Source organism: Camelus bactrianus, chromosome 12 (assembly GCF_048773025.1).
Source record: "Camelus bactrianus isolate YW-2024 breed Bactrian camel chromosome 12, ASM4877302v1, whole genome shotgun sequence".
NCBI classification, from domain to species: Eukaryota; Metazoa; Chordata; class Mammalia; order Artiodactyla; family Camelidae; genus Camelus; species Camelus bactrianus.
In genome coordinates, this window is record NC_133550.1 from 13,578,085 (window position 1) to 13,600,154 (window position 22,070).

The window sequence follows — 22,070 nt, forward strand, 5'->3', positions numbered from 1 at the left end:
GGGTTCAGACAAGGCAGATGGGTGGAGGTAGGGGGCTGAGTCTCCTCTTTTGTCGTTTCACCAGCTCATCTAGGGGTCATCTGGCTCCGAGGGCTCCTTTAGGTGCCCAGGACTTAAGGAGAAGATTAGGAGGCCCCTTCCCCAGGTGCTGCCTTCCAGGGCTCTGCAGACTAGGTGGGGGGCGGTGGTGAGAGGTAACTTAGGTGAGGGGGCCCAGTCAGGCTATCATGCTAACACAAGCGACCTGGGGTCAGCAGCGTCCTTACCTCCACCGAGCTTTCTGTGGCTCCTCGGGGACGCCCTCCCACCGCAAGATCTCAGACCGATTGCTACTCAGAAAATGGGGAAGGGGTGGGGGTGGGGTTCCAGGCAGGAATATCTGGAAGACCATCCCTCCATCCCTCACCTGAGCATCCCTAAATGAGTCATCTTCCCCCATTTTCACCCTCCTTTCGGCGCGCTAATAGTTAAATAGTTGCAGGGCTCTGACATTTTCCCCCTCCGCCAGCAGAGGATCTCCTCCGCCTAGTGAATTACTGTCAGGAAAGGTGTGGGGACCAAGTTTAAAAAAAAAAAAAAAAAAGGCACCCTCTCATCAAACGCCACACCTACAGCCGCCAGCAAGAACAACGGGTAGGGAGCCTGGGGCCGGGTCTCCGTGGACCTCAAAGCTCGGTATGGGGTGAGGTCGACCCAGTCTGCCCTCAGCCCTGCAGCCAGCCGCTCCCTGTGACCATGGCCTCTGGCCAGACCTAGCTCTGGGGAGGGGCTGAGATCTGCTTTGGGGTCTACTCTGTCCGGCTACAAACTGCTTCTCAAATCCAAGCCTCCAGTTGAGGAAGGGAGGAGGAACAGGCAAATTGGTGTAGGGGCAACCCACCGGGTAGCCTGGTGGGGTTGGGAGGATGTACCGCTAACCCCGAGGCTGGCTGGGCTGGGGAAGCAGGGATCCACTTACCTCTGGAGGTTCAGAAGTGTTCAGGGTGGGGATTCTCAGCCTCTAGAAACCCTCCAGGTTTCCCCCTCCCCAAGGCGGCCTGCAGGCCCAGCGGAGGTATCTGAGGAGGGCGGGGCGGAAGAGGCGGAGGCATCGGCCAGCGGTAGGCGCACGGGAGCCAAGTTGCAGAGCATCTCTGGAGAGGCCGCCTTTTATGGGCGTTATTAGCGCCCCTGTCTAGACTGGAGACGACACCTCTGTGTGTAAACAGAGGCGGCGGGCTCTGGCGGGAAGGGGGATGGCGCGTCAAGGGGGCGAGGGGCCCTCCCCTTCTCTGGCCACCGGAAGATCAAGGCCTTTTCCACCCTCCCCCCTTCCTTGTGCTCCCTGTGATGTCAAGGTCAGAAAGACCTAGTCACGGTCAAGGCTAAAAGAGGAAGAGCCTGGTTGGTTGCAGAAAGGCTCTGGCCCCCTCCTCCTCCCAGAAGCCCCTGGCTCCCCAGAGCCCCTCAATACTCCACCAGCGCTGGCCTGGAAACACATCTGCCTGAACCGGCACTGGCACTTGGAGGTTTTGTGGAGTGGGCTCCCGACATCATCCAAGTCAGACCCAGATGAGTCCTAGGGTGGGGAGTTCTCTTCTGAACAGAGGGAGCTGCTGCAGGGTCCCCAGCTCCAGTCCTCTGAGAGATGGAATGTCCCCCACCTTATACCCACATTGGCCTGCTGACCCAGCCGCCTGTGGATCAGCCTCAGGAGCAGATGGTCTGGAGACAGTCGTGGAGGGATCTCCCAAGAACCGCTGGCCTTGCTCCCTCAGGTGGGTTCCAGGCTGTGGGACTGACTACTGGCTGACAGGCCCGTTCTGCTGGCCCTAGGTCTGAGGACTAAGATGTGGGTTGGGGAAGGGGTTTTTTTCCCCCAAGCTCAGGAAAAGATCTAACTGAGCCCTCCCTAGCTGCCTGGTAGAGTGACCTCCAGACGGAGAGTCCTGTGAGGCCCCAGCTCACCCAGGTCCCCCAGCCCTGTCATGGGGGAGGCCCACGAGGAGTGCGGAATGCCACTGGATTATGAGAAAGATGACAGGAGCCTCAGTCCCAGAGGAGAAGGGCTGTCCATTTCCCGGGATGCCTCTGGGCTCATAGCCCTTCAGACCTTTTCTATCCACTTGCATCCTCATATTTATAGCATCCTCACTCTCACACAGACACTAGGAGACTGGCTTTGGGAAGAAAGGCTTTTTATAGATTTGAATAAAGAAAAAAACACACTGTACACGCTGAGATGAGTGCTGGTTGACAACATTGCTACAAATGCATGCACACAGGCGGTAAAGGCTGAGAAAATTCTCCACTGGTCAGAGTCTCTACACTCACACAGCACACCCCATCGCAGGAATGTCTCACAGAGTTCCCCAGTGAGAACGTCAACTCTTGAAGGAAGGAAAGGCAAGGGACCAACACGATCAGAGAAGGAATCCTACTTTTTCCCAAATTCATCTTCCCAGAACACACATTCACACAATCCATGCCTCACACAGAAGTTTCCATTCTCATGCTTACTTACTCTTATGGGAGAGGCATCTCCAGAATGATCCAGGCATGATAATCCTCCAAAATCCCTCCAGGTGTATTTAATCTGGTGCACGAGAGGTGTGTTAACCCCCTGGCACACTGGGGCTCACAGGGACTCAGAGGGACTGCAGTGCTTATCCCGGCCACCAGCGTCCCGGTGCAACCCCAAAGAGCCTATGCAAGCTTTCTTCTTTCTTCCATCACCCCCTGAGGGCGGGTCCCTCCGTGTGGGAAGACTTGTTTATTTGACTTCGTGTGGGTTTGTATGCAAAAGTGGAAGGATGCCTCAGAGAACTCTAGAATTCTCTTTCCCCACAGAGTCTCCATCTTCCACTATGCCTACAGCTGTGTTATGGGACTACCCAATGTACCCGCAAGTCAAGGCAGGTAGGGGTCCATATCAAGGGAGCCCCGGGCCTCTTGTCTACTCGGTTTCTTTTTCTGACCAAACACACACATTTAATCTTCAATTCTGTCCACCTCAGAGGAGACAGAAGTTCTGGAAAGAGGTTAGGGTGGTGAGTGGGGAGAGAAAGGGAAGACAGAATTAAGAATGAACTTTATTCCTGGGAGATTCACCTATTACCTCCTAAATCCATTTTGCTCAGCATTTGATTCTTTGGCAGTTAACCCAGAGTTGAAATGGAGTGGAACAGGGCTGGCAGTCACATCAGCGGTAGAGCCTCTGCAGAGGGCGAGTTCTTCGGGCTCTTTGTCTTTCAGACTTGGAGTGAGTGTGTGTGTGTGTGCGTGTGTGCACGTGCGCACGCATGGGTGTGTTTCACCTCCGGAAATATTTATTTAAATAAAATTTCAAGAACTTCAGCCATCTGGCAAAGGGAAATCAGAGAACTCTGATTTCCAACCCAGTGCCTCCAGTTTTTCTGTGTCTCAGGAGAGGGAAAATATTATATATAAATAAAAATTGCTGCAGTAAAGATTTAATCTGAGATAACATTGTTTTAGGCTATATTGCTTTTTAAAAGTCTCTTAACCTGACAACTTAACGATCTCATTAACTCTGCCAGATAGGGAGATAGGCTCAGATGGATGTGACAGGGAAAACAAATTAGTGGCAGAGTCTACACAGCTCCTGGTTGCCTGGAAGACTGGGGCTCCCAGGGATGCTGCAGAATAAAAGTGAGGCTGGCTGCATGAAGTGGGAGTCCATGGGGCCCCAGTGGCCCTGACTTCTTACAGAGGTTGGTGGGGAAGGAAAGAGGGCAGCTTGGGAAGGCTGAGGTGGCAGGGCAGCAGGGCAGGCTGTGGAGGCCCCTTCTGAGTTCCAGCTCTGAACTGTCTGGAGGGATGTGGGATGCTCTGGGGCAGTAGGGCCCCAAAAGCCTAAAGTTAGCACCCCACTGCCGCCACCGCCCCGCCACCGCTGCCTCTGCCAGAGCATCCAGCTCCCAGCTAGGATGTCACTTTCTCAGAATCCAGGTCTGGATCTGAGCCCCAACTATTAACCGAAGTGACCTCACTCACCTGCTCCCAGGCCTTTCCAGTTGCTGATTACATTCTTCTCTCCCCAAGATACACTCATCTATTTCGGGCATCAGGATAGGAAAGAGTTTTCTCCTGTCTAGATAGTAACAACAACCTGAATAACTCACTTAAGAAACTCAAGTGGAGCAAAATATGAGTTTGGGATCTACCTGGCTGGGGGTGATATCTATACCCTTTCCCCTGCCCATCCTGGCTCAGTCTGGGCAACAGAGCCCTGAGGAGCCAGTGGATAGAGGGAGTTTCAGAAGGAATCTGAGTGATAAAGTCAAGGCAAAAAAAAAAAAAGATTTTATTTTAAAAACAGGTTTGTGGGTTTTTTTTCCTTTTTGCATTCAGTACATTGTCATTCAGACATCACAATACTATATACAGATACACGACATTTTTTTTAAAAGCCTATTTTTGATGAACATTTCAAAAGAACACTGTTTTGTAATGTGCCAGTGGGAAAGGAGAAGTGAGCCCCCGACCCCCCAGCACCAAGTTGGCCTTTGAGGAGGGAAATGTTATGCAGCATCTACATTAGCTGGCTAATTGGGAGCCAGTTATTTTGGCCTCCTGGACTAAAACCGCTTTCCTCCGGACAATGAATAAAAGTGAAAGTGTGAGGCTTTCTCAGCTAGTGCTTCAGTGGGCATGAAGAAGTAACTGGAGAGGGACTCTGCTGGGGGACCTACTCTCCATCCCCTTAGAAGAGCAGTTTTTCTTTTCCTTAGCAAAAAGTTCTGCTTCTGTGCCTGGCCTGATCCTCAGCCTGACCACAGAGAGAGAGAAAGAGAAAGAGAGAAGACATATTTAGCAGCGTGGAGGGAGTTTCTGTCTTCCCTGGATGTCTGCATGTTGACTGAGAAGCAGAAAAGAGGCCAAACAGAACAGATGAGGCCGCCGAGGGGGCAAAGGAGCCTCCAGAGAAACTCAGTTTCTTGGTTGGGGAGGGGGTAGGTGGCTCCTTGGCCAATTCCAGCTTTTGTTGAAACAGATAGGAAAGAAAGAAAACCTAAGTGCTGTCTGTATTCCAATCACAATGCCAGATCCCTAATACTTACCATTAATATTAATGTAACTTTTAAAATATGCAGAAAATCTTAACTGGGAAATCTTGCCTAACTAAGGAGTGCCTGCCGGAGGGACAGGGAGCAGGAGGACGGACTGGGAGGAAGGTAGGAGCTCACCAGGTCCTGCACCCGCATCACACACTCAGGAGGGTCGTCTACCTGCCTGGGCAAAGGATGTGGCAAGAATGGGGTCATTTGGGGTTCCCCAGCTCTGCTTTGGCTGGAATGATCTGGCTCTTCACTGCCACTCAGCTTTCTGGCCAGGCGAGGAGTGACAGCCAGAGTGGGTGGAGGCTGGCTGCCTTCCTCCCACAGCCCACCTAGACCCACCTCCAAAGCAAAGGCCCGGTAGGTCCCAACTGCATAGGGGTGGAGGCTGAGGATGGGGTGGGGAGTAGAGGGCGGCAGAGCGCACCCTCTGATATTCTCTGCCTCCGGCCTCGGCCTCGGCGGTGCCTTTCCTCTTTCTGGTTAACTTTAAATATTTGTCTGCACCCGAGAAGCGACCTTCGGTGGGTTCAGATATGATACAAATCAGCGACATAAATACATGGGGCGGGTGGCCGGGTGGGTGGTCAGGTAGAGTGCAGATGAGGCGCTTTCGATTTGCTGACCACCTTCTTCTCTTTGACCCGCCGGTTCTGGAACCAGATGGTGACCTGGCGCTCCGAGAGGTTTGTGGTGGCTGAGATGCGCCGGCGCTTCTCTTTGGTGATGAACTTGCTGGCCGCGTACTCCTTCTCAAGCTCCTTCAGCTGCACCTTGGTGTAGGGCACGCGTTTCTTGCGCCCGCGCCGGTAGCTGCTCACCTCAGGCTGTAAGGGAACCACGTCTGGGGGGAGAGAGAAGGCGGGGGCAGCAGAAAGTGAGTCACGGGCTGGACCCAGGACCTGGCGAGGGGCCTTGAAGCTACGTGGTGGGCCAGGCACAAGGTTCCTGTGGGGACTCAGAGGGTGGGAGAACTGTCCTCAAATCCTTTGCACCTCTGTTATTAGCAAGGCCACAACCAAGGTGAGACCTCTGGGGTATTGCCTCTGGAGCAAACTTTAAAGTAGGGGGTGCCCAAACCTTAATAACCAAGATAAGTAATATTTTAATGCAATGTTTAAAACACATATAAATGAATGCAAAAAATCCATGATGAACAAAATATCAAAATTGTCAATAAATACAGGGCCAGTATTATTGATTTTTCCTTTTGCCTCAGCCTCCATTATGGCTCTGCACAGTTCTCCTAATTAGAACCCTTGTACCCTTCAAGGGGTCCCTCTGAATCCCTTCCCAGTCTGCCAGCCTGCGGGATTGCAGGTATTCAGGCAAACCCTTCCTTCCTGCACTTAGATCATTTGAGCATCAGTCAGTTTATACTCTGCCCGATTATCAGAGGAAGGTGTTCTTTTGCGTGTTTGAGGGAGGGCAAGGCATGGCATGGTGGGCAGGGAAACAGCTTCAGCAGGCACATAATGGCTTCATAATTTTGGTCACTGGCTCCGCACTAGAAATCTGAGGCCTGCACCAATAGATAGAAGAAGAAAAGCTTCCAGGTGAAGCCAGACTGCCCGAGAGGTCCATTGTCATGAGAGGTCCAATGTTGTGAGCCACAACATCCAAGGTGGGAAGTCCTGGCACTGAGATGCAGGGAATCAGGTCCTTAGAAGTCAAGAATCCACACCCCAGGGTGTGCCCACAGGAGAGCCCTTCTTGGGTTACTGTTCACATAAGTCTTCTATAAAAAGAAATCAATGCCCCTCTTTGCCCCCACAAATGTCCACTCACCAAAACAACAAATTCTGCTCCAATTCGCTATCTTCTTCATTCCTCCAAGACTGAAAGAAACTGTCTCCATCCCATGCAGGAATCCTAATCCTGAACTCTAAATTCCTTGTCATCCCACTACTAGTTCGATTTCTTTATGTGCTAAGAATTCCACAGGAGCTAAAGGCAATGTGGGTCACTTATATCCCTCCTTCCACTCCACCCTCACCTCTGTCAATAAAAGGGCACAGGAAAAAAAAAAAAAAGCCATAGCCACACTTCCAAGGGGAAGTGAGGAACTAGGGAGATTATCTAGTTCACCCTCAATTTTTTTAATGTAATTGTTACATGAGGAGGACTGAATATTTGGGGTTTCTCCTTCATTCTTACTGCCCTTTGGAAGTGTAGATAGTCCAGAATGAGGACACAAAGCTCTTCCTGAAATGCTCGTACTCACCCCACCTTCATGAAACACCTTCCCTACTTCCTTTCCCATTGGGTCTGCTCTCTCCCAGGGAGCCTTGTCTACACAGGATGCAGGGGGGAGTGAAGGGCACGGAAAGAATATAGGAGACAGAAGCGGCTTCAATGGCCTGGTGTGGCTGTCTTCGTGACAACATGAACAATTTCTCGGGAAATTTTTGGACTTGTCACTTCTCTCTGCCTATGTAGGAAGAGGCCAAGTTTTTTTTTTTTAATCTGAAAAACAAAATAACTTCACTTTAACAGAGAATGTCCTTTAGGTTAAGAAGGATTTTTTTGTACCAGACAAATTTTTCAGTCTCTCAGTTCTCAAGTGTGTTTTACTTTCACAGATGTAACTATGATTTGAGAAATAGATCATTCTGGAAGAAGAGCAAAACAGAGGGTGAGTAATGGTACCAAGAGGTTTTTTTTTTTTTTTTAATCCTCAGAACATTTTTTTCAGGTTTATTTTATTAAATTCATTTTGCAAGATAAGGAACCTGAGGCTCAGAGTAGGTAAAATAATTGAAGTGTCAGAGCCAGATTTTAAATCTAGATTTTTTTGACTCAACATAATGACACAGTAAGTTCTAAAATGGAAATAGGTCATGTGGTACTATTTAGCTTTAAAATACCTCATTTTCCCTGGAGAGCAAATGGAATAAAAATGAGGTTTGGTTCCTTAATTAACCAAATAATTATCCCTATTTCATTTTCTGGAAATGCTCACAATTATCTACCTAATTTTGGGTCTCCCCAACTATAAATTTCCAATGAGGTTCAATCAACAAACTCCAAGAAATCAGTCTAAAATAATAGGTAACCAGTCTAAACAGGCTATTTTTCTCTACAGGATGCCAAGTGTTGATTTGGCCAAGTTTTTTTGTGGATCAGACCAAACTGCTGGTTGTTTTGGCCTCCTGGGGAGATACATTCACTCTTGCCTTTCAAAGAAGCCCCCTTTCATTGCCTGCTGTCTTGTCTGGAAAGGAAGTGGAATCTACAGATGTGGAGACATCTGGAAGCTCAGACCTTGAGTTGTATCTATGCTGCCTAAAGTAAGTAGGGCACTTGGCTATAATTTTACAATCAGCCTTTCCCTAATCTCCCTTCGGAGTGTGCGTGCGCGCACACACACACATACACACACCATTTCATACCTGGGAACCTTATAGACACTTTTGAGGAGAAAATAAAAAAATCAGATCAATACTCAGCCATAGCTCTTTCTTGGGGTCCTGTATATGAGTTCCTACTGCCCACTCGCTCTTGACCACCCACTCCCACAATAGGGCTCTGGGCTCTGAAGGGGAGCCTGTTCGGCTAGAAATCCTAGCCATTCTTCCCAACCAAACTCCAAAGGCTTGCCAGTAGGAACTTCCAGTGTGGCCCAAGGAGCCCCTTTCTTTCTCTCTGTTACTCTCTCCCCCAATCCTATCTGTGTCTGTCTCTCCCTGTCTCCACCCAGCCCACCTCTTGTCTCTGATTCTCTCTTGGAATTTCTGCCTTTCTCTGTCAAAATAAAAAAATAAAATTGTCTACCCTCACTATAGGGAGAAAAACAAAAAAGAGCAGTGAAGCAAGGGTCTGTATAATTGGGCAAAGGAAGAAGCCACAACTCATCTTGGCCCTAATTATCTGGATCTTTCTGAACAATTGCCTTCATCTCCCACACCAGCCCAGACTGCCATAGATGAGGTTTCTCAGAGCCAGAGGCGCTGAAGAGAGACAGCAGTGTTTATGCCTAGATGCTGCCGAACAAACCACAATTGCATAGACAGAGTTATCTGGAAATCTCACTACTTCTAAAAGATCTCTGTGTGGGTAGGAAGATGGAGGGTGCCTGAAGATAATTTCTTTTTCATCTGCCTTTTGCCTGGACCTCTGCACTCACTGAGATACACCAGCCCGATTCTATTTCCACACGAGTGTGTGAGCACACTGCTCCTGAGGCACACTGTGTTTTATATCCACTTTCATGCTATATTTTGCAAGTGTATTACGTCTGTTTGGCTGTATTTTTTTCAAAGATATTTTTCTCTAGGAGGCTGTGACCAAAAAGTGTTTATTTTTTGCAGGTTCTTTCTTTCTGGGAATCTTTAAGATGTTTATTTTGCTCAAAGATATTTCTGAGCTTCTCTCCAATCCTTCATCTCCACCTTGCCCTACATGCATACACAGGATGCCAGAGCAGCTCTCTCTTCACCTCTTCACACTAAACCCATTGCCCATTGCTCTAGACCCATGCCTCCACCCAAGGTGGGCCTGGTGGGCATCAGCTCCTCTGCCCTTCAGCCCTTTAGCATGGCTACCAATGCTCCAGGAGTTCCCCATCTTCCAAGAAGCTTCCCGTCTGGTGAGATGGGGAATTAAAGCGTCATATCTCCACAACACATTATTGTATGTCTACACATGAGTTGCTTATCTTCTAGAAAAGTACTATTATGCGTTTCATATTAGGTAGTTAATAACAAATCATATAATGTCAAAATATTAGTCATTACTGAGTAATGCACAATAACGTGTACTAAAATTCTATCACTTTAAGTCTTCTGGCAGCCAGAAATGGGGATATCTAGTATGGGTCCCACCCTGGTATTCTCTTGTGTTACATTAAGCAATCTTATAATATTGACAAGGATGTTATTTTCTATGCTTTCTAACATTATTCAGTGACTTTTTTTTAAAACCATCTGCCCTTGCTCCAATCCCGGATGCAGAGGAATTTCAGGCCCACCTTAGGGGTCTTTAGGTTTATACCTCCCAATGAAAATATCCCTGTCCATATGTAGAGCTGGCGGGCCCTTTGATCAGTACGTAGAGACATACATGGCTATCCTAGGCCCCCAGGACCCCTATACATATCAGAATGGAGGCAGTCTGTCCTCTCACACTAAGCTCTGCTTATAGCTAGAGCAGATTCAAGCTCTGGATTTGCTAGACCCTGAATCCTGATCTCTCTGCACACCACTGAATCCAAAGCTCCTGGTGTGGTTTTGAGAAACCTGGAACTGGTCTTTTCCCCCTGGGGAGGGGGAGGGGTTGCAGGATCCCCTCCTGTTCAGAGATAGCCTCAATTGGAAAAGGAGCAGAATATCAGTGAATTTCAACCCCCCACCCCATACAAGAGGAGGGGTCCCCAGCCCAGGCCTGGACCTCAGATCCCTCCAGAACAGGTCTTCCTTTCCCCCACCTCTCATTCTCACTCCCCTCTTTCTGTGTCTAAGGCATGGGTAACTCTCTTACTCCTCCACATTTGGGGGAGTTGGCAATGTGAACACTCACAGGGTTTGAGCTCAGTATATCAGAGAGGCAAAGAGTATTATATCCCAGGAGAAGGATGTGAACTCCCTTCTCTCCACACCTCTCCAGAGATTTTAGCTCTCCTGCTTCTTGAACAATCAGGAAAATTGTGGCCGAATTCTTAAAATAATCAATAAAAGAAAACAAAAAACATCCTACATTTCTGTAAGTACCAGCAAATTAGACTCCTATTTTAAATTAAAAAAAACAAACAAACAAACTGTCCAGTGCCTGAATGATCTTGGAAATTCAGGCAAAGAAAATGTTTGGGGGTTCTTACTTTTTCCCCCAATTATTTGGTGGGTTGAGCGTTTTGTCCTGTTGGTTTGGGATTCCAAGGCACCCAAGGCTCACCCCACCCCCATTCGTGGCCGGAAGCGGGCTTTAGGGGGCCAAGAGCCGCGCTTGAGACTAGAGCCCGCTGGGGGAGGAGGAGGCGAGCTCCCGACTGGAGCGGAGCCGGCGGCCCGGCGCTCGGGCGCCTGTGATTGCTTCACTCTCGGCCGGGCAGCTCCGGGGAACGTGTCGGAGCAGATTTCTTCCCCGACGCATTCCTCAGCACAGCTTGCCTGGCCGGCTCCATCGGCAGCCCAGCAGAGCCGGCACGCCGGGGCCAGACGGCGGGGGTGGCTGGGGCGCGGAGCCCCGGGGCAGGCGGGGCGGGGAGGGGTCCCGGGCGGCGGCGGCGGCGGCGGCGGCGGCGCTCGGGCCCCTTCCTTACCTGGAAAGGGAGACTTCCAGAGATGGGCGGACTGCGACTGCTCCTTGGAGCAGTACACCTGACTGTCCCAGCCGTTGGAGAGAGCCCAGTGCTGGTAGCCTTCGACGGGGATGAGCGCGTCGTGACGCGGCTCCGGATGCCCGCTGATCCCAGGCACTACCGACACGTCCAGGTAGCTGGGCATCGCCTGGTAGGAGCTGGCGAAGCTGGGATAGAAGGCGAACTCCTTGGCTCTGGAGGACAGGTCGTCACCGGGCAGGGAGCCCGACGGCTCCGGGTACTTATCGCCTGGGTGGTAGGCGCAAGGCTTTTGCTGCAGGTTCACGTTGTGCGACAGGCGGCAGCCGTAGTAGCTGCCACCGAACGGGTAGCCGTAGCCCAGGGTGGCGCTGGACGAGGTGGGGGGCGCCGGCGGCGGGGCGCACTGGCGGGCCGCCTCCGGGGCCGGGATGTCCGTGTAGACGGCACCTTGAGGGGCGCCCAGGGGGGCCGGCGGGCGGCCCAGCACGGGGTGCGGAAGCAGATCTCGGCAGTGACTGGCCGGGCAGCTGCTGCCCAGCCCGTCCATGCTCGGGGCTTTGCCGGGGCTCGCTCCGCTGCAGCCGCCCCCCGATCCTCCCGCACCGCCGCCTCCACCGCCGCCGCCGCCGCCGCTGCCGCTCTCCGCCGCGCTGTCCTCATAGACGTACATAAGGCTCTCCGGCCAGCGCGGATGCAGGAGCAGCGAAGTCGTCATGACATGATCTGCTTGAGCTTTTTAAAAACTCCACTTGCCAGAGGCTGCGAGCTAGGGAGACACCTCGCTCCCTTTTCCCCTCCCCCATCCCTCCTCCCTTCCCCCTCCACCCCTCCCCTCCTCCTGCTGGTGCTTCCACCGCCCTCCCTGCATTCCCTCTACGCATGCGGGGACACTTCATTAAGAAATCTCCGGCTCCTGCCCGCCGCCCCTCCGCAACCCTCCCGCGTCCACGTGACGCTGCCGGTGCACGTGATGTCTTGGCCGAGTCTCCTGGGGTTCCCACCCCTGGAGGTGGGGCGGGACGAAAGAGAAGAGGTCTCTGTCGATTGGCTCTCAGGAGGGGCAAAGAGGAGGGAGCTGGGAGATTTAAAGGGACAGGGCAACGCCCCCTGGCAGGCCTTGGGGAGGGAGTATGAGGAGGGGGAGGCTGAATTTGGCCGACGCAAAGGGGTCTGAAGAGATCAGGACTACTTCTGGGCGCCTCTCTCTAGGCTTAGGAGGCTTATGGGAGAGACAGATCCCTACCCAAAAAGATCGATGTGACTGGATTGGGGCTTGGAACTAAGGGTGGGAGAAACACTGTATTTTTTCCTAAATAAATAAATGAATAAATTAATAAACAAACAAACAAACTGGAAAGCAGGCGGAAGCGCGCGGGCAAGGTATGGGGAGCTCTGGCTCTTGCCTTGGCTGGCTCCCCTGGAGCTCCGGCTGGAAAGAACCCGACACTGAACAGCAAGACTTTGATGCCGGGATTGTGTTTCCATTTCCGACTTTCAGCCACTTTCTCCAAAGCCCCAGTTGTCTGCGAGGGACCCTCTCTAGGCTCCTGGCCCGCAGGTCTTCCTCCAGCAGAGCAGAGAGGGCTGGAAGCATGTAATAGCCCCCAAACACACACATCGATTGTCACAAGGAGTGCGGGATGCTCTCAATGAAAAATTGAGAAAGAATAAAGGAGAGAGACAGAGGCAATAGAATAGACTGATATTGCAAATGTACAATGGAAATTAAAAGCCTAGGAGTGAGATTTTTCAAAGAAAAGGGGATTCAGTCTAGGAAAGCTAAAAAGCCCTGCATGTGAACAAGAGCACGCGCTCTCAGATCCCCGTACAAAAGGAAACGTGAGATGAGGTAATGTCGGCAGCACTGTCTCTTTGGAGGGGTATTTCCCAGGCGCTACTCTGGGAGACTCCGGAGGCCCGGTCCCAGCACCGAGGATCCGCCTCAGATCTCCCGCCGCCTGGGCCGAGGATCCGCCTCAGATCTCCCGCCGCCTGGGCCGAGCCTGCAGGCCAAAGGCTGAAGGGCCAGGCAGAGTCGGAATCAGCGCAGTTGCCAGCTGGATAACCCCAACTTTAGCTCCCGTGGCATTCTTGGGTCCATTCCTTTTTAATGTGAAGTGTTTTGATGCTTTGAAATTGCCCAAAATTCAAAGAAAAAATTGACACCAACTTACTGGTTTTCTAAAAACAAAAACAAAAACAAAAACAAAAAAACCTCTTCTCTCCTCCCAGTCTCCCAACGGACTTGCTGTGCTCAGTTTGGTGCCTCAATAGAGGCACCCCTTTCCAGGGAGCATCTCAGTGGAATTGAGCCAAGTTCCCTTTCAGCACAGGGCCTCCCTGAGGAAAAGAGGTAATAAAGAGAGAGAGAAAAGAGGGGAGAGGGGCTGCAGCATCTCCCTCTCTCGTGTCTCTGCCACAGATTTTAAATGCTGGGTGCTCCTGTCCAGACAGTGCATGGACTGTGGCCAGGCAATAGCCCTTGGCTAAGCTGGACCCACTGGATCCTTCCAGCTCCAGAGCAAATGGCCAGGTCTGTACTGAGATATGGCCCACGGGCCCCCTCCCTTCTCCCTGCAGGGGGAAGTGACTATGGGGAGCAACCTGGCATGGGTGAGTTAGGATAAGAAACATAATCCTTATCAGTGTGATCTTCATTCGGAAGGGTCACCTCAGATTTTTAGAAAGCAGGTCTCGGGCTGGGCTGGCAGTAGGAGGAAAAATAATTTCTTCCAATCAGGAAGGTTGGAAACGTAAGCAGGCTAGCTTGAGTGTATTTTGAGAGAGATGATGGTGGAGGGAGGAGGGATGAGCCAAGGGGAAGCTGGGTTTTTCTGGGAGGCTGCTCTTAGCTGGGAAACTGGCTTCTCTGTCTCTGGAGTCCCAAGGTCAAGGTAAAAGGAGGAAAGCAAACATGGCCTGGCTAGTCTAGACTGGGTCGTGTGACCTTGGCCCCCCGCGTCTGCCTGCGGCCTGGCTGGTGGGGGTAGGTGGGTGGAGAGGTCTGGGTTTTTTTTTTTTTTTTCCAGCCGCAGGTGCAGGGGTGTTGCAGAAGCCCAGGCTTCCCCTTCTGTGAAGTGCGGGGTCTCGGTCCGCGTGGAGAATCTGGGGGCGACGGGGGACCAGGCTGTGTGGGACCACCCGGGGAAACAAAGAGCCTGAAATGGCCACCCCATTCCTGGGGCTCCCTCCCTGGCCAGGAATGGTCTAGACCAACGCTAGACGCGTCTTTGCGGGCCAGAACCCAAAGACACCTCCCCTAGCCTTTGGGAGAAGGGGGCAGAACAGCGCGAAGGCTCTGGATGCAGGTAGCCCAGCAATAAATACAATTAATAGTATGTCCTTTCCCAGGTTTATATAAGGGCATTAACCATTCCTCTTGTAATGAGATATAGATTTAATTAACCCAGCAATTTCACAATTCCATTTATTAGGGGCGCTATGCGGCCGAAATTTAGTGACGAAAGGAGAGAGAGGGAAAAGTTCCCTTCGCCAAGAAGACCAGCCCAAGATGATGTAGTCCCCCCACAGACTTGAGAGAGTGAGAAGGTTGGAGGGGAAAGTTCAGGGCTCAGGGCGTTGAAAGTGCTGGAGAAGCGTCCGCATGCTCTGAAGGATTCCCAACTCTTTGCTGAGACCTTTCCCTCCTGAAACTGCCGGCTCTAAGACTGGGGCGCGCCCGGAGCGGTGAAGGAGGCGGCCCGGCGACAGCCTGCGGGCGGGAGGCTCCAAGTAGAGCCCTGTTGGTTAATTAAGTTTAAGCCTGGGGTCGCTTCCCTCTCCTCCCCCGAAAAAAAAAAATGTGAATCTTGCTGAGACACAAATAAAACCAAATTAAACACTCCAGGAGAATATGCACCACTAGAAACATAGTAATTACATCTCCGAGGAGATGAGGCTATCCCGCCCCAGAAAGCCGGGGCGCTGAAACCATCGGCTTCCAAGCTCCCTCCCCACCACTCGTCCACACCTCGCCCCACCAGGGCTTCGCGGATGGGGCGATGGAGCTGGACTACAAACCTAGTTTGGAGGAAATCAAGAGAAACGAATAGGAATGGGACCCATCGGTCTCCATCTGTGATGCTGGTGTGGAGGAAAGGATGGAGCATTTGGTCACACCAAAGAAAAATGGAAAACGGCCCCTCCAGCTCTGTCGAGCAGCCCCTGGCTCCTCCGTTCTCCGTTCTTTTTTCAAAGGAAGATTTGTGATGGCGAGGCCGCGGGAGCCACTCTGGCTTCTTCTACGGACTGAGTTCCCAGATAAGTTCAACTCTGAAATTCTTCTTTTCAAAGGCTCCAACATATAAAGGAGATATTCAATGTGCCTTCTCACTGGAAGTCCGTGTGTGTGTGTGTATGTGTGTGTGTGTGCGCGCGCACGCGTGCAATGTACGTGCTTGGGCGCCTGGCCTGTGGGTTTGGGACCGTGGGCAGGCTCCAATGCACTGTTCCAGCACATGCCCCTGTAGACACAGCCCAAATGTATTCATGAAGATATCCAGCCCTCACCAGAAATCCTCTCTATGGAAATAAAGATCTCTGCTGGTCTGTTTATTTCTTGGGATACACAATTTATATGCTCATCCTGCTCTCTACATAGACATTTCCCAGGAAAATCTCAGGAAGATGAAGAGGCAGATGTCTGTGTCTTTCTAAAGTTGAGGGGTGGAATTCCTGGCCGGCTGTGTTACAGACCATGTTGGAGGGGTAAGTTAGCGACATTTGCAGCAAGAGTGTGCAAGCTGGCTGCACACACTTGACGGCTGGGTGTAACTTGAATACCAGGCAAGGGCGAAGGATGAGAGAAATGAGGTTGGTGTGCCCCTAATTCAGTGCTCAGATCACCTTCTCTGGAAATTAAGCAAAAGTTGATTTCCTTTCTTCCTCTGTTTCCTTCATATTCCCCAGGGCGGGGGGGGGGGAGCTTAAAGCTCCCAAGCTCCTGCCCCCTTTTTTTATGGGAGAGATTCCAGTTTAAAAAAAGGAGGGGGTGGGTTGAGGCTGCAGGAGAACAAAGAGCCTCACCACCATGGGGTCTGGATTCTCGCCCAGACTTGGGGCCTTGGTGGGCGGGCATAGTTTGGGGGGCCCTTTCCTGTCCAGGATCAGGGAAGCAGGCAGGATGGAAGAGATTTGTGGAGGACAGAGGAACCAGGGTTTGAGCTGTCTAGGAAAGAGGGATGTTTGGGGGTGGAGAGACCACTTAACAGGAAAGGTTGGGGATGTTGGGGGGCCTATGGGAGGGCCCCCTGGGATAGTGACTGAACTGGGAGTGCCCTCCACACACTCAGAGGAAATTCCTGGTGGGTTGCAAGGGGTGATATTGGTGGGGAATGAAAGAAAAGTGGCCTGATCCAGGGCTCCCTGGCCCTGCCCAGTCCGCTCCTGGCCTCTTTTCTGCTACCTCCCTGAGTTCTGAAAGGTCCGGGTGGCCCAAGGAGCACGCAGACACAGATGCCCCTCCCAGGCTCCCGGGTCCCTCTGGAACCTGCTCTGCTTTCATCTCTCCACCCCCACAGCCTGGACTCAGAGGAGGGCCACCCATTCCTTGCCTCCCAGTCTGGAACTTACCTCCTGGACAGCAGCTGCCATTCTGGCATATTCCGCCTTTATTGCCTTCCTCCTTGGGTCCCCAGCTTGAGGGAAGATGGTACCGGGATGGGCTGAGGCATCCCTTTGCTCCTAGTTGCGGAGTTTTCCACTCTCAACCCCAAACTTGCCTCCCTGTAGGCTCTATTCACACCCCTCTCTTTGACATCAGGGAAATCTACTCCATTCTGCTGTCAGTTTAGGATTGTGGTGCTGGCTTTGGGTTTGGGGAGTCACACTAAATTTTCCTCTCTGGTTCTGCAGGGATTCCACATGAGGGTCCGGGTTTAGGCTGCTGTCACCAGTTTTTTCCTGGATTCTCCTCCAGCCTGCCCCCAATCACAGACCATGCCTGTGGTGCACTTGATTTGGGCAGGGAGATCAGGTAGCCCATGGGGAAGTCTCAGCAAACCTCCTCCAGTGGTCTCCAGGGTCCCCACCTCAGCCCTCTTTCTTCCACTGTTTCCCAGCCCTGCCCTCTCAGCCCTCCTGAGCTTTTCACAGAGACCCTTCCCAACTCACCTCATCCTCTCCTTCCCCAGCCCCATCCCCATCCCTTTTCTAATCCCTTTTCTTTATTGGCAGCATCTCAGACTGTCGCTTGCCCCCACCCCCCACCTTGACAGAAGAAGTTCAGGGAATAAACCCAGAGTTAAGAAATTAACAAAGTATCTCCCTCTCCTCGCCTCCCCAGAACCCCTACCCCCAGCCCATCCTCTGCAGTGGGAGAGGCTCTCTGCCCCGCCCTCCCCACCTTTCTTCCTTTTAGAAAGCCCTTCAAAAACAGACAAATAAAATCTCTCCTGGTTTTAGGGCCTGAGAGGGAAGTCCAAGTTCATTTTCAAGTTAGACAAGGCAGCTGATGGGGGTTGGGGAAGAGGTGGAGGAATGTTTGCTGGGGGCTGGATTTGGCTTCCTTACAGAGATCTAACAACTGGCCCTTTTGGTCAGAAAGCCAACAAACTGAATGCTTGGAAAAGGTATTTATCACTTTTGATCATTTCCTCCATAATTTAAAGTCTAAATTTGGGGATCCTAGAAAAGAGACAGACCAATCTCTCTCTCCCTCCTCCTCCTCCTCCTCCTTCTTCTTTCCTTCCCTCCTTCCTTCTTTCCTCTCTCTTTCTGTGTGTAACTCTAAGATTTCCAGTTACTTTAAAACAAGATAATGGAAAATAACATTTTTTTCTCCAAAAGGATTGTGGACCACAACACAACATTCTTCCAGATCAAAATGGACAGTTTAACCTGTCCCCAAAATGACTAAATATTAAAGTCATAGCTGAAGAGCTCAACATTTTATCTCTAGCTGGGTTAAAGACTGCCCTCAATGCCACTATGCTGCTGGGACCTGGAGTTTACTGGGTCCTAAGAGGCAGATGGTGGAGGATGTATGAATATTTTATCACGAGGAAGGGGTAAAATTCTACCCTAAATGGATTACAGCCTATTTCTCCCCGTGACCAAACATCCTCAGAATTCACAGCAGAAGGTACATTCTAATCACTCTAATTTGCAAATAATTGAGCTGGACACAAGAAATTAAAGGACCTTCAGAATATGCCTTGCCAAAGGAAAGAAAGTTTAATTTAACTTTTAATTTGCTGTCTCCAAAAAAAGAGGGAACTGAAAACCCAAGACTCAGCTGAAGGGGAAGGAACCCCTCTTTGCTAAAATAGCCCATCTTGCTTGGGGAATCTATGGAGCAAAAAGGCAGGAGGGAGCTAGAGCGTCTGGGTACTTGGGACAAGATTCCTGCTGATGGCAATCAATTGCACCTCCCCCAAAAGATATAATTTGGTGAGGTTTTAGTGGCTGGCGGGAAACTATCCCTATGATATCCTTAGGGAAGGGACTGTTAGATTTTCCCTCTCTCACAGCCTCCTCTCTCTCACCCAAACTTTTCCTTCTTTAGGGAGTATTTAGAAACATTGTTTTTTCTTTTAGTTGTGGTGTTGCCCTGTACACGAAGCAAAGTTGATGAAATCTAAAGGACTAGAAAGGAGGATGGGATCATCCATTTTCTCTCCAAAGATTACCACACTCACTTGCAGAGTCAGAGAAAATTTAACTTAGATAAGAAGAAATATCTTTCAAGGTACAGATACCACCATAGGCTTCTTGCACTTAATGGCCTTCAGCATTTCTGGGGAGCATGATCGTTGAGTCCTGGGTTTTGGCCACTACTGGATAGTACACATTCTGGGGAACATGGATTGCGATAATGTGCGTGAGCTTGTATATAGCATGGAGAACTTTACAGGTTGGTCTTGGCAGGGGTGCTGGTGGGGACAGGCTGATGGGGCAGGGGGTGAAAGGAAAGGAAACACAGGAGGTGAGCTTGGGGGAGACCCGTGAATCCTCTAACTCCAGCTACATGCAGTGGTGACCTTCTCTCCTTTGGCTGAGCCACTATAAGCAAATGGATGGGAGAAAAGTTCATCAAATTTTGCAGAGATGCTATTCCTAAGGCATTTAGGAAACCCTGTCTTAAGAAAATCCCTTTCTGCTAGACTCTGCATTTGTGATTTAAAGCACTTGTGACTCTCTTTTCAGTGCTTGGCTTATTAATGAATTTCTCTCCAAAGAAGTAATACAGATTTATCTCTCTCTCATCTATTATAGACTTATTATTTCTAGACAAATAAGTATATAATATATGCCTTGTTAGGTGTTAAGGGAACTTTAGATAAATATTAACATAAGATATGTGCCCTCAGATACTCATCTCCATATAATTGGGTGGTCTTTGTAAAAAAAAAATTAAAAATATTTCCCTTAAATATTAAACACAATCATGTTTAAATTAAAAAAATGTAAGCCTTTAATTGTCTTTATGCCCATGCTGAGATATGTATGGGGAGTGGGGCGCGGGGGTTGGTACACCTATGGTTTAGCAGGTAAAGACATGTGGACACAGACAAACATGTTTGTTAATTCAACTCCACCAGTGTTATCTCAGATGCAGTTAGCTATTAAACAGAGATGGTGTTCAGGCATATGTAAGGCAAAAATGCTTTCTATTAAATTTTTTGTTAAAAATACTTTTGAGAGAGAATAAAGACACCATGTCTGAGGATACCCAGGAACATCTTTGCAGCATATAATGCTCTGACCCATTTCCCCCCAGCCATCAGCAGAATTATGCGCCTGCCAGAAACCAAATTGCCATCTTTCCAAACTTGGCAGAATCCCGGCTTTGGCACTATTTTTCAGCGTAATTTTTTTTTTCTGCAGATGTTAGGAGATTCGGGTCACTTCTGGAGCCTGGGTGGCGAGTTCCCTCAGCCGGAGCGGTGACCGCCGCCTGGCTCTGCCTGGGAACGCGGCGCCAACATCTAATTCCTTTCTCTTTACTTTCAGGATTGCTCCCAAGTCTTCTAGAGTTCTTTCGTTCATTTTAGTAGGCTGATTTGGTGTTATTGTTGTTGTTGTTTTGTTTTGTATTTACGCGTAGTGATTATTTAGTATCTGATTTCACTGACACCGACCAAGCTCAAGCTTGGCGAAAGCCGCTTCCACAGCGGACAATAAATGGCCGCCCCGGGAGGACAGCGGGACGAGAGCCCGCGCCTCGGAGCGCCCGCTCCACTCCCCGCGGAGCTGGAGCAGAGCCGGCCAGCCAGGCACAAGGACACCCTCCATCCTGACTGATGCACTTGCGTGTACTCTGCGGGCACTGATAGCTGAGCACACAGGTGGGCACTTTTATTTGTGGGGCAGAGCAGACTCCAATGAGATCCCGGAGAGCTCTGGGCGCGCGGGGAGATGCGGGCTGACGCGGGGGCCTGGGCATTCAGGGGCGTGCTGGTGCGAACCGATCTGGAGGTTTTCGAAGTTAGACCCTGCGCCTCCAGGGGCTCCTTGCTGATCTACAGGGACACCTCCTGAGTCCGGATTTTTGTTGCTGTTGACAGCCACCTCTGTCAAGACCAAGAATCAGCTTTCCCTTTTTTCTCTCTGACTGTCTGCCTGCCCCCGTGGAAAGGATATACCTCCCAAAAGGGAAAAGAAAAAAAAACTATTTTTTTCCCTTATGCCCAGTCTTGTGATTAGGAAGTGGTTTTTTAAAACCATACACTTACAAAGATTTCTCCAATCAAGTTGAGAGAATCCCTGGTTCCCTACTACCCCACCTCAAAAAAAGTTGGGAGAAGTGGGTGGATGGAAGGACTGGAGGCCAGAGGCAGAGAACAATGAGAACAGACTTCTGCTAAGTTGGGTACATTTCAATTGTCATAAGGGTAAAGGAGGAAAGCAAATTATTCAGATGTTAGTGATCTCAGTATCAATTTCTGGGTGGCTATGTGTTTATTGCCATGTGCTCATATAATACATAAGACATGGCATGATTGTGTTTTATGTAGAAACCAATGATGACCATATCCCCATGCAGTTGGAAATGTTTCAGTTGTACTTCTAAACCTGGTGCACTGTAGGTTTACAAATTTCCAGTATTAAGTTTTTTCTTAGAATACTTTGAATAGTAGGCACAGGCTTATGAACAATGGTGAATTTCTCTTTCCAAACATTGCCAGTAAGAAAAGTGGGCTCTCTACCTTTTAAACCTTAGCCTCACCCTTGAAAAAAAGTTTCCCAAATGTATTTGTCCCAGGAAGAAGAAAGTTCAATCTCATCCCCTCCCCCATCAAGGTGATTGCTCACTTAGTCTTGGGGTTCTTGCCCTCCGGGTCCAAACAGAGGAGTGCCTCTTGTGAGGTTCAGAGACACCCCTCTCATCTCCAAGCTGGCCTCTCAGGGCTCTGAACCCAGGAGGGATCTCTCAGATGCTCTGCCCAGCTTGGAATATGGGTCTGAGTTTGCCAGTTCAAGTCAAGAGGGCTGAAGCCCTCAATTCACTTTGCAAGTGCATGTATATTCAGCCTAAGGATTATATACAGGAAACTGGTCCTACCCAGCTTCTGTCATTCTGGAAAAAACTGGAGCGCCAAGAAATATGTTTTCCATCGACATAAAAAGAAAACCCATGTTCTCTCTCTTTCTCCATGTACATATACATGTGTGTGCGTTTTGATAACTTTATCTAGCTCTATGCCTTTTATCGCAGAAGCAGAAGCAATATCCTTATGGGAACTGATGCCCCAGAAAGGCAGGCTCTGTCCTTTTAAACCAGGAAAAATGTG

The 22,070-nt window shown here is 50.2% G+C and overlaps 2 protein-coding genes across 2 annotated transcripts in view; one reads left to right on the plus strand and one right to left on the minus strand.

Moving 5' to 3' along the window:
* ATP5MC2 (ATP synthase membrane subunit c locus 2) overlaps positions 1-22,070 on the plus strand; it is a 284,046-nt gene that overhangs the window by 38,995 nt on the left and 222,981 nt on the right. The window lies entirely within an intron of this gene.
* HOXC13 (homeobox C13) lies at positions 4,293-12,136 on the minus strand. Its single transcript, XM_074374727.1, has 2 exons — positions 11,317-12,136; positions 4,293-5,904 (listed from the first exon to the last, which is right to left on the minus strand). The coding sequence occupies exons 1-2, from the start codon at positions 12,050-12,052 to the stop codon at positions 5,648-5,650; spliced, it is 993 nt and encodes a 330-aa protein (XP_074230828.1). The 5' UTR covers positions 12,053-12,136; the 3' UTR covers positions 4,293-5,647.

Excerpts from the sequence above, each read along its gene's own strand:
- HOXC13 (XM_074374727.1), bottom strand. The coding sequence starts at position 12,052 with ATGACGACTTCGCTGCTCCTGCATCCGCGCTGGCCGGAGAGCCTTATG. Across the intron at positions 5,905-11,316 it reads CTGGAAGTCTCCCTTTCCAG|ACGTGGTTCCCTTACAGCCT; the intron begins GTAAGGAAGGGG and ends CTCTCCCCCCAG.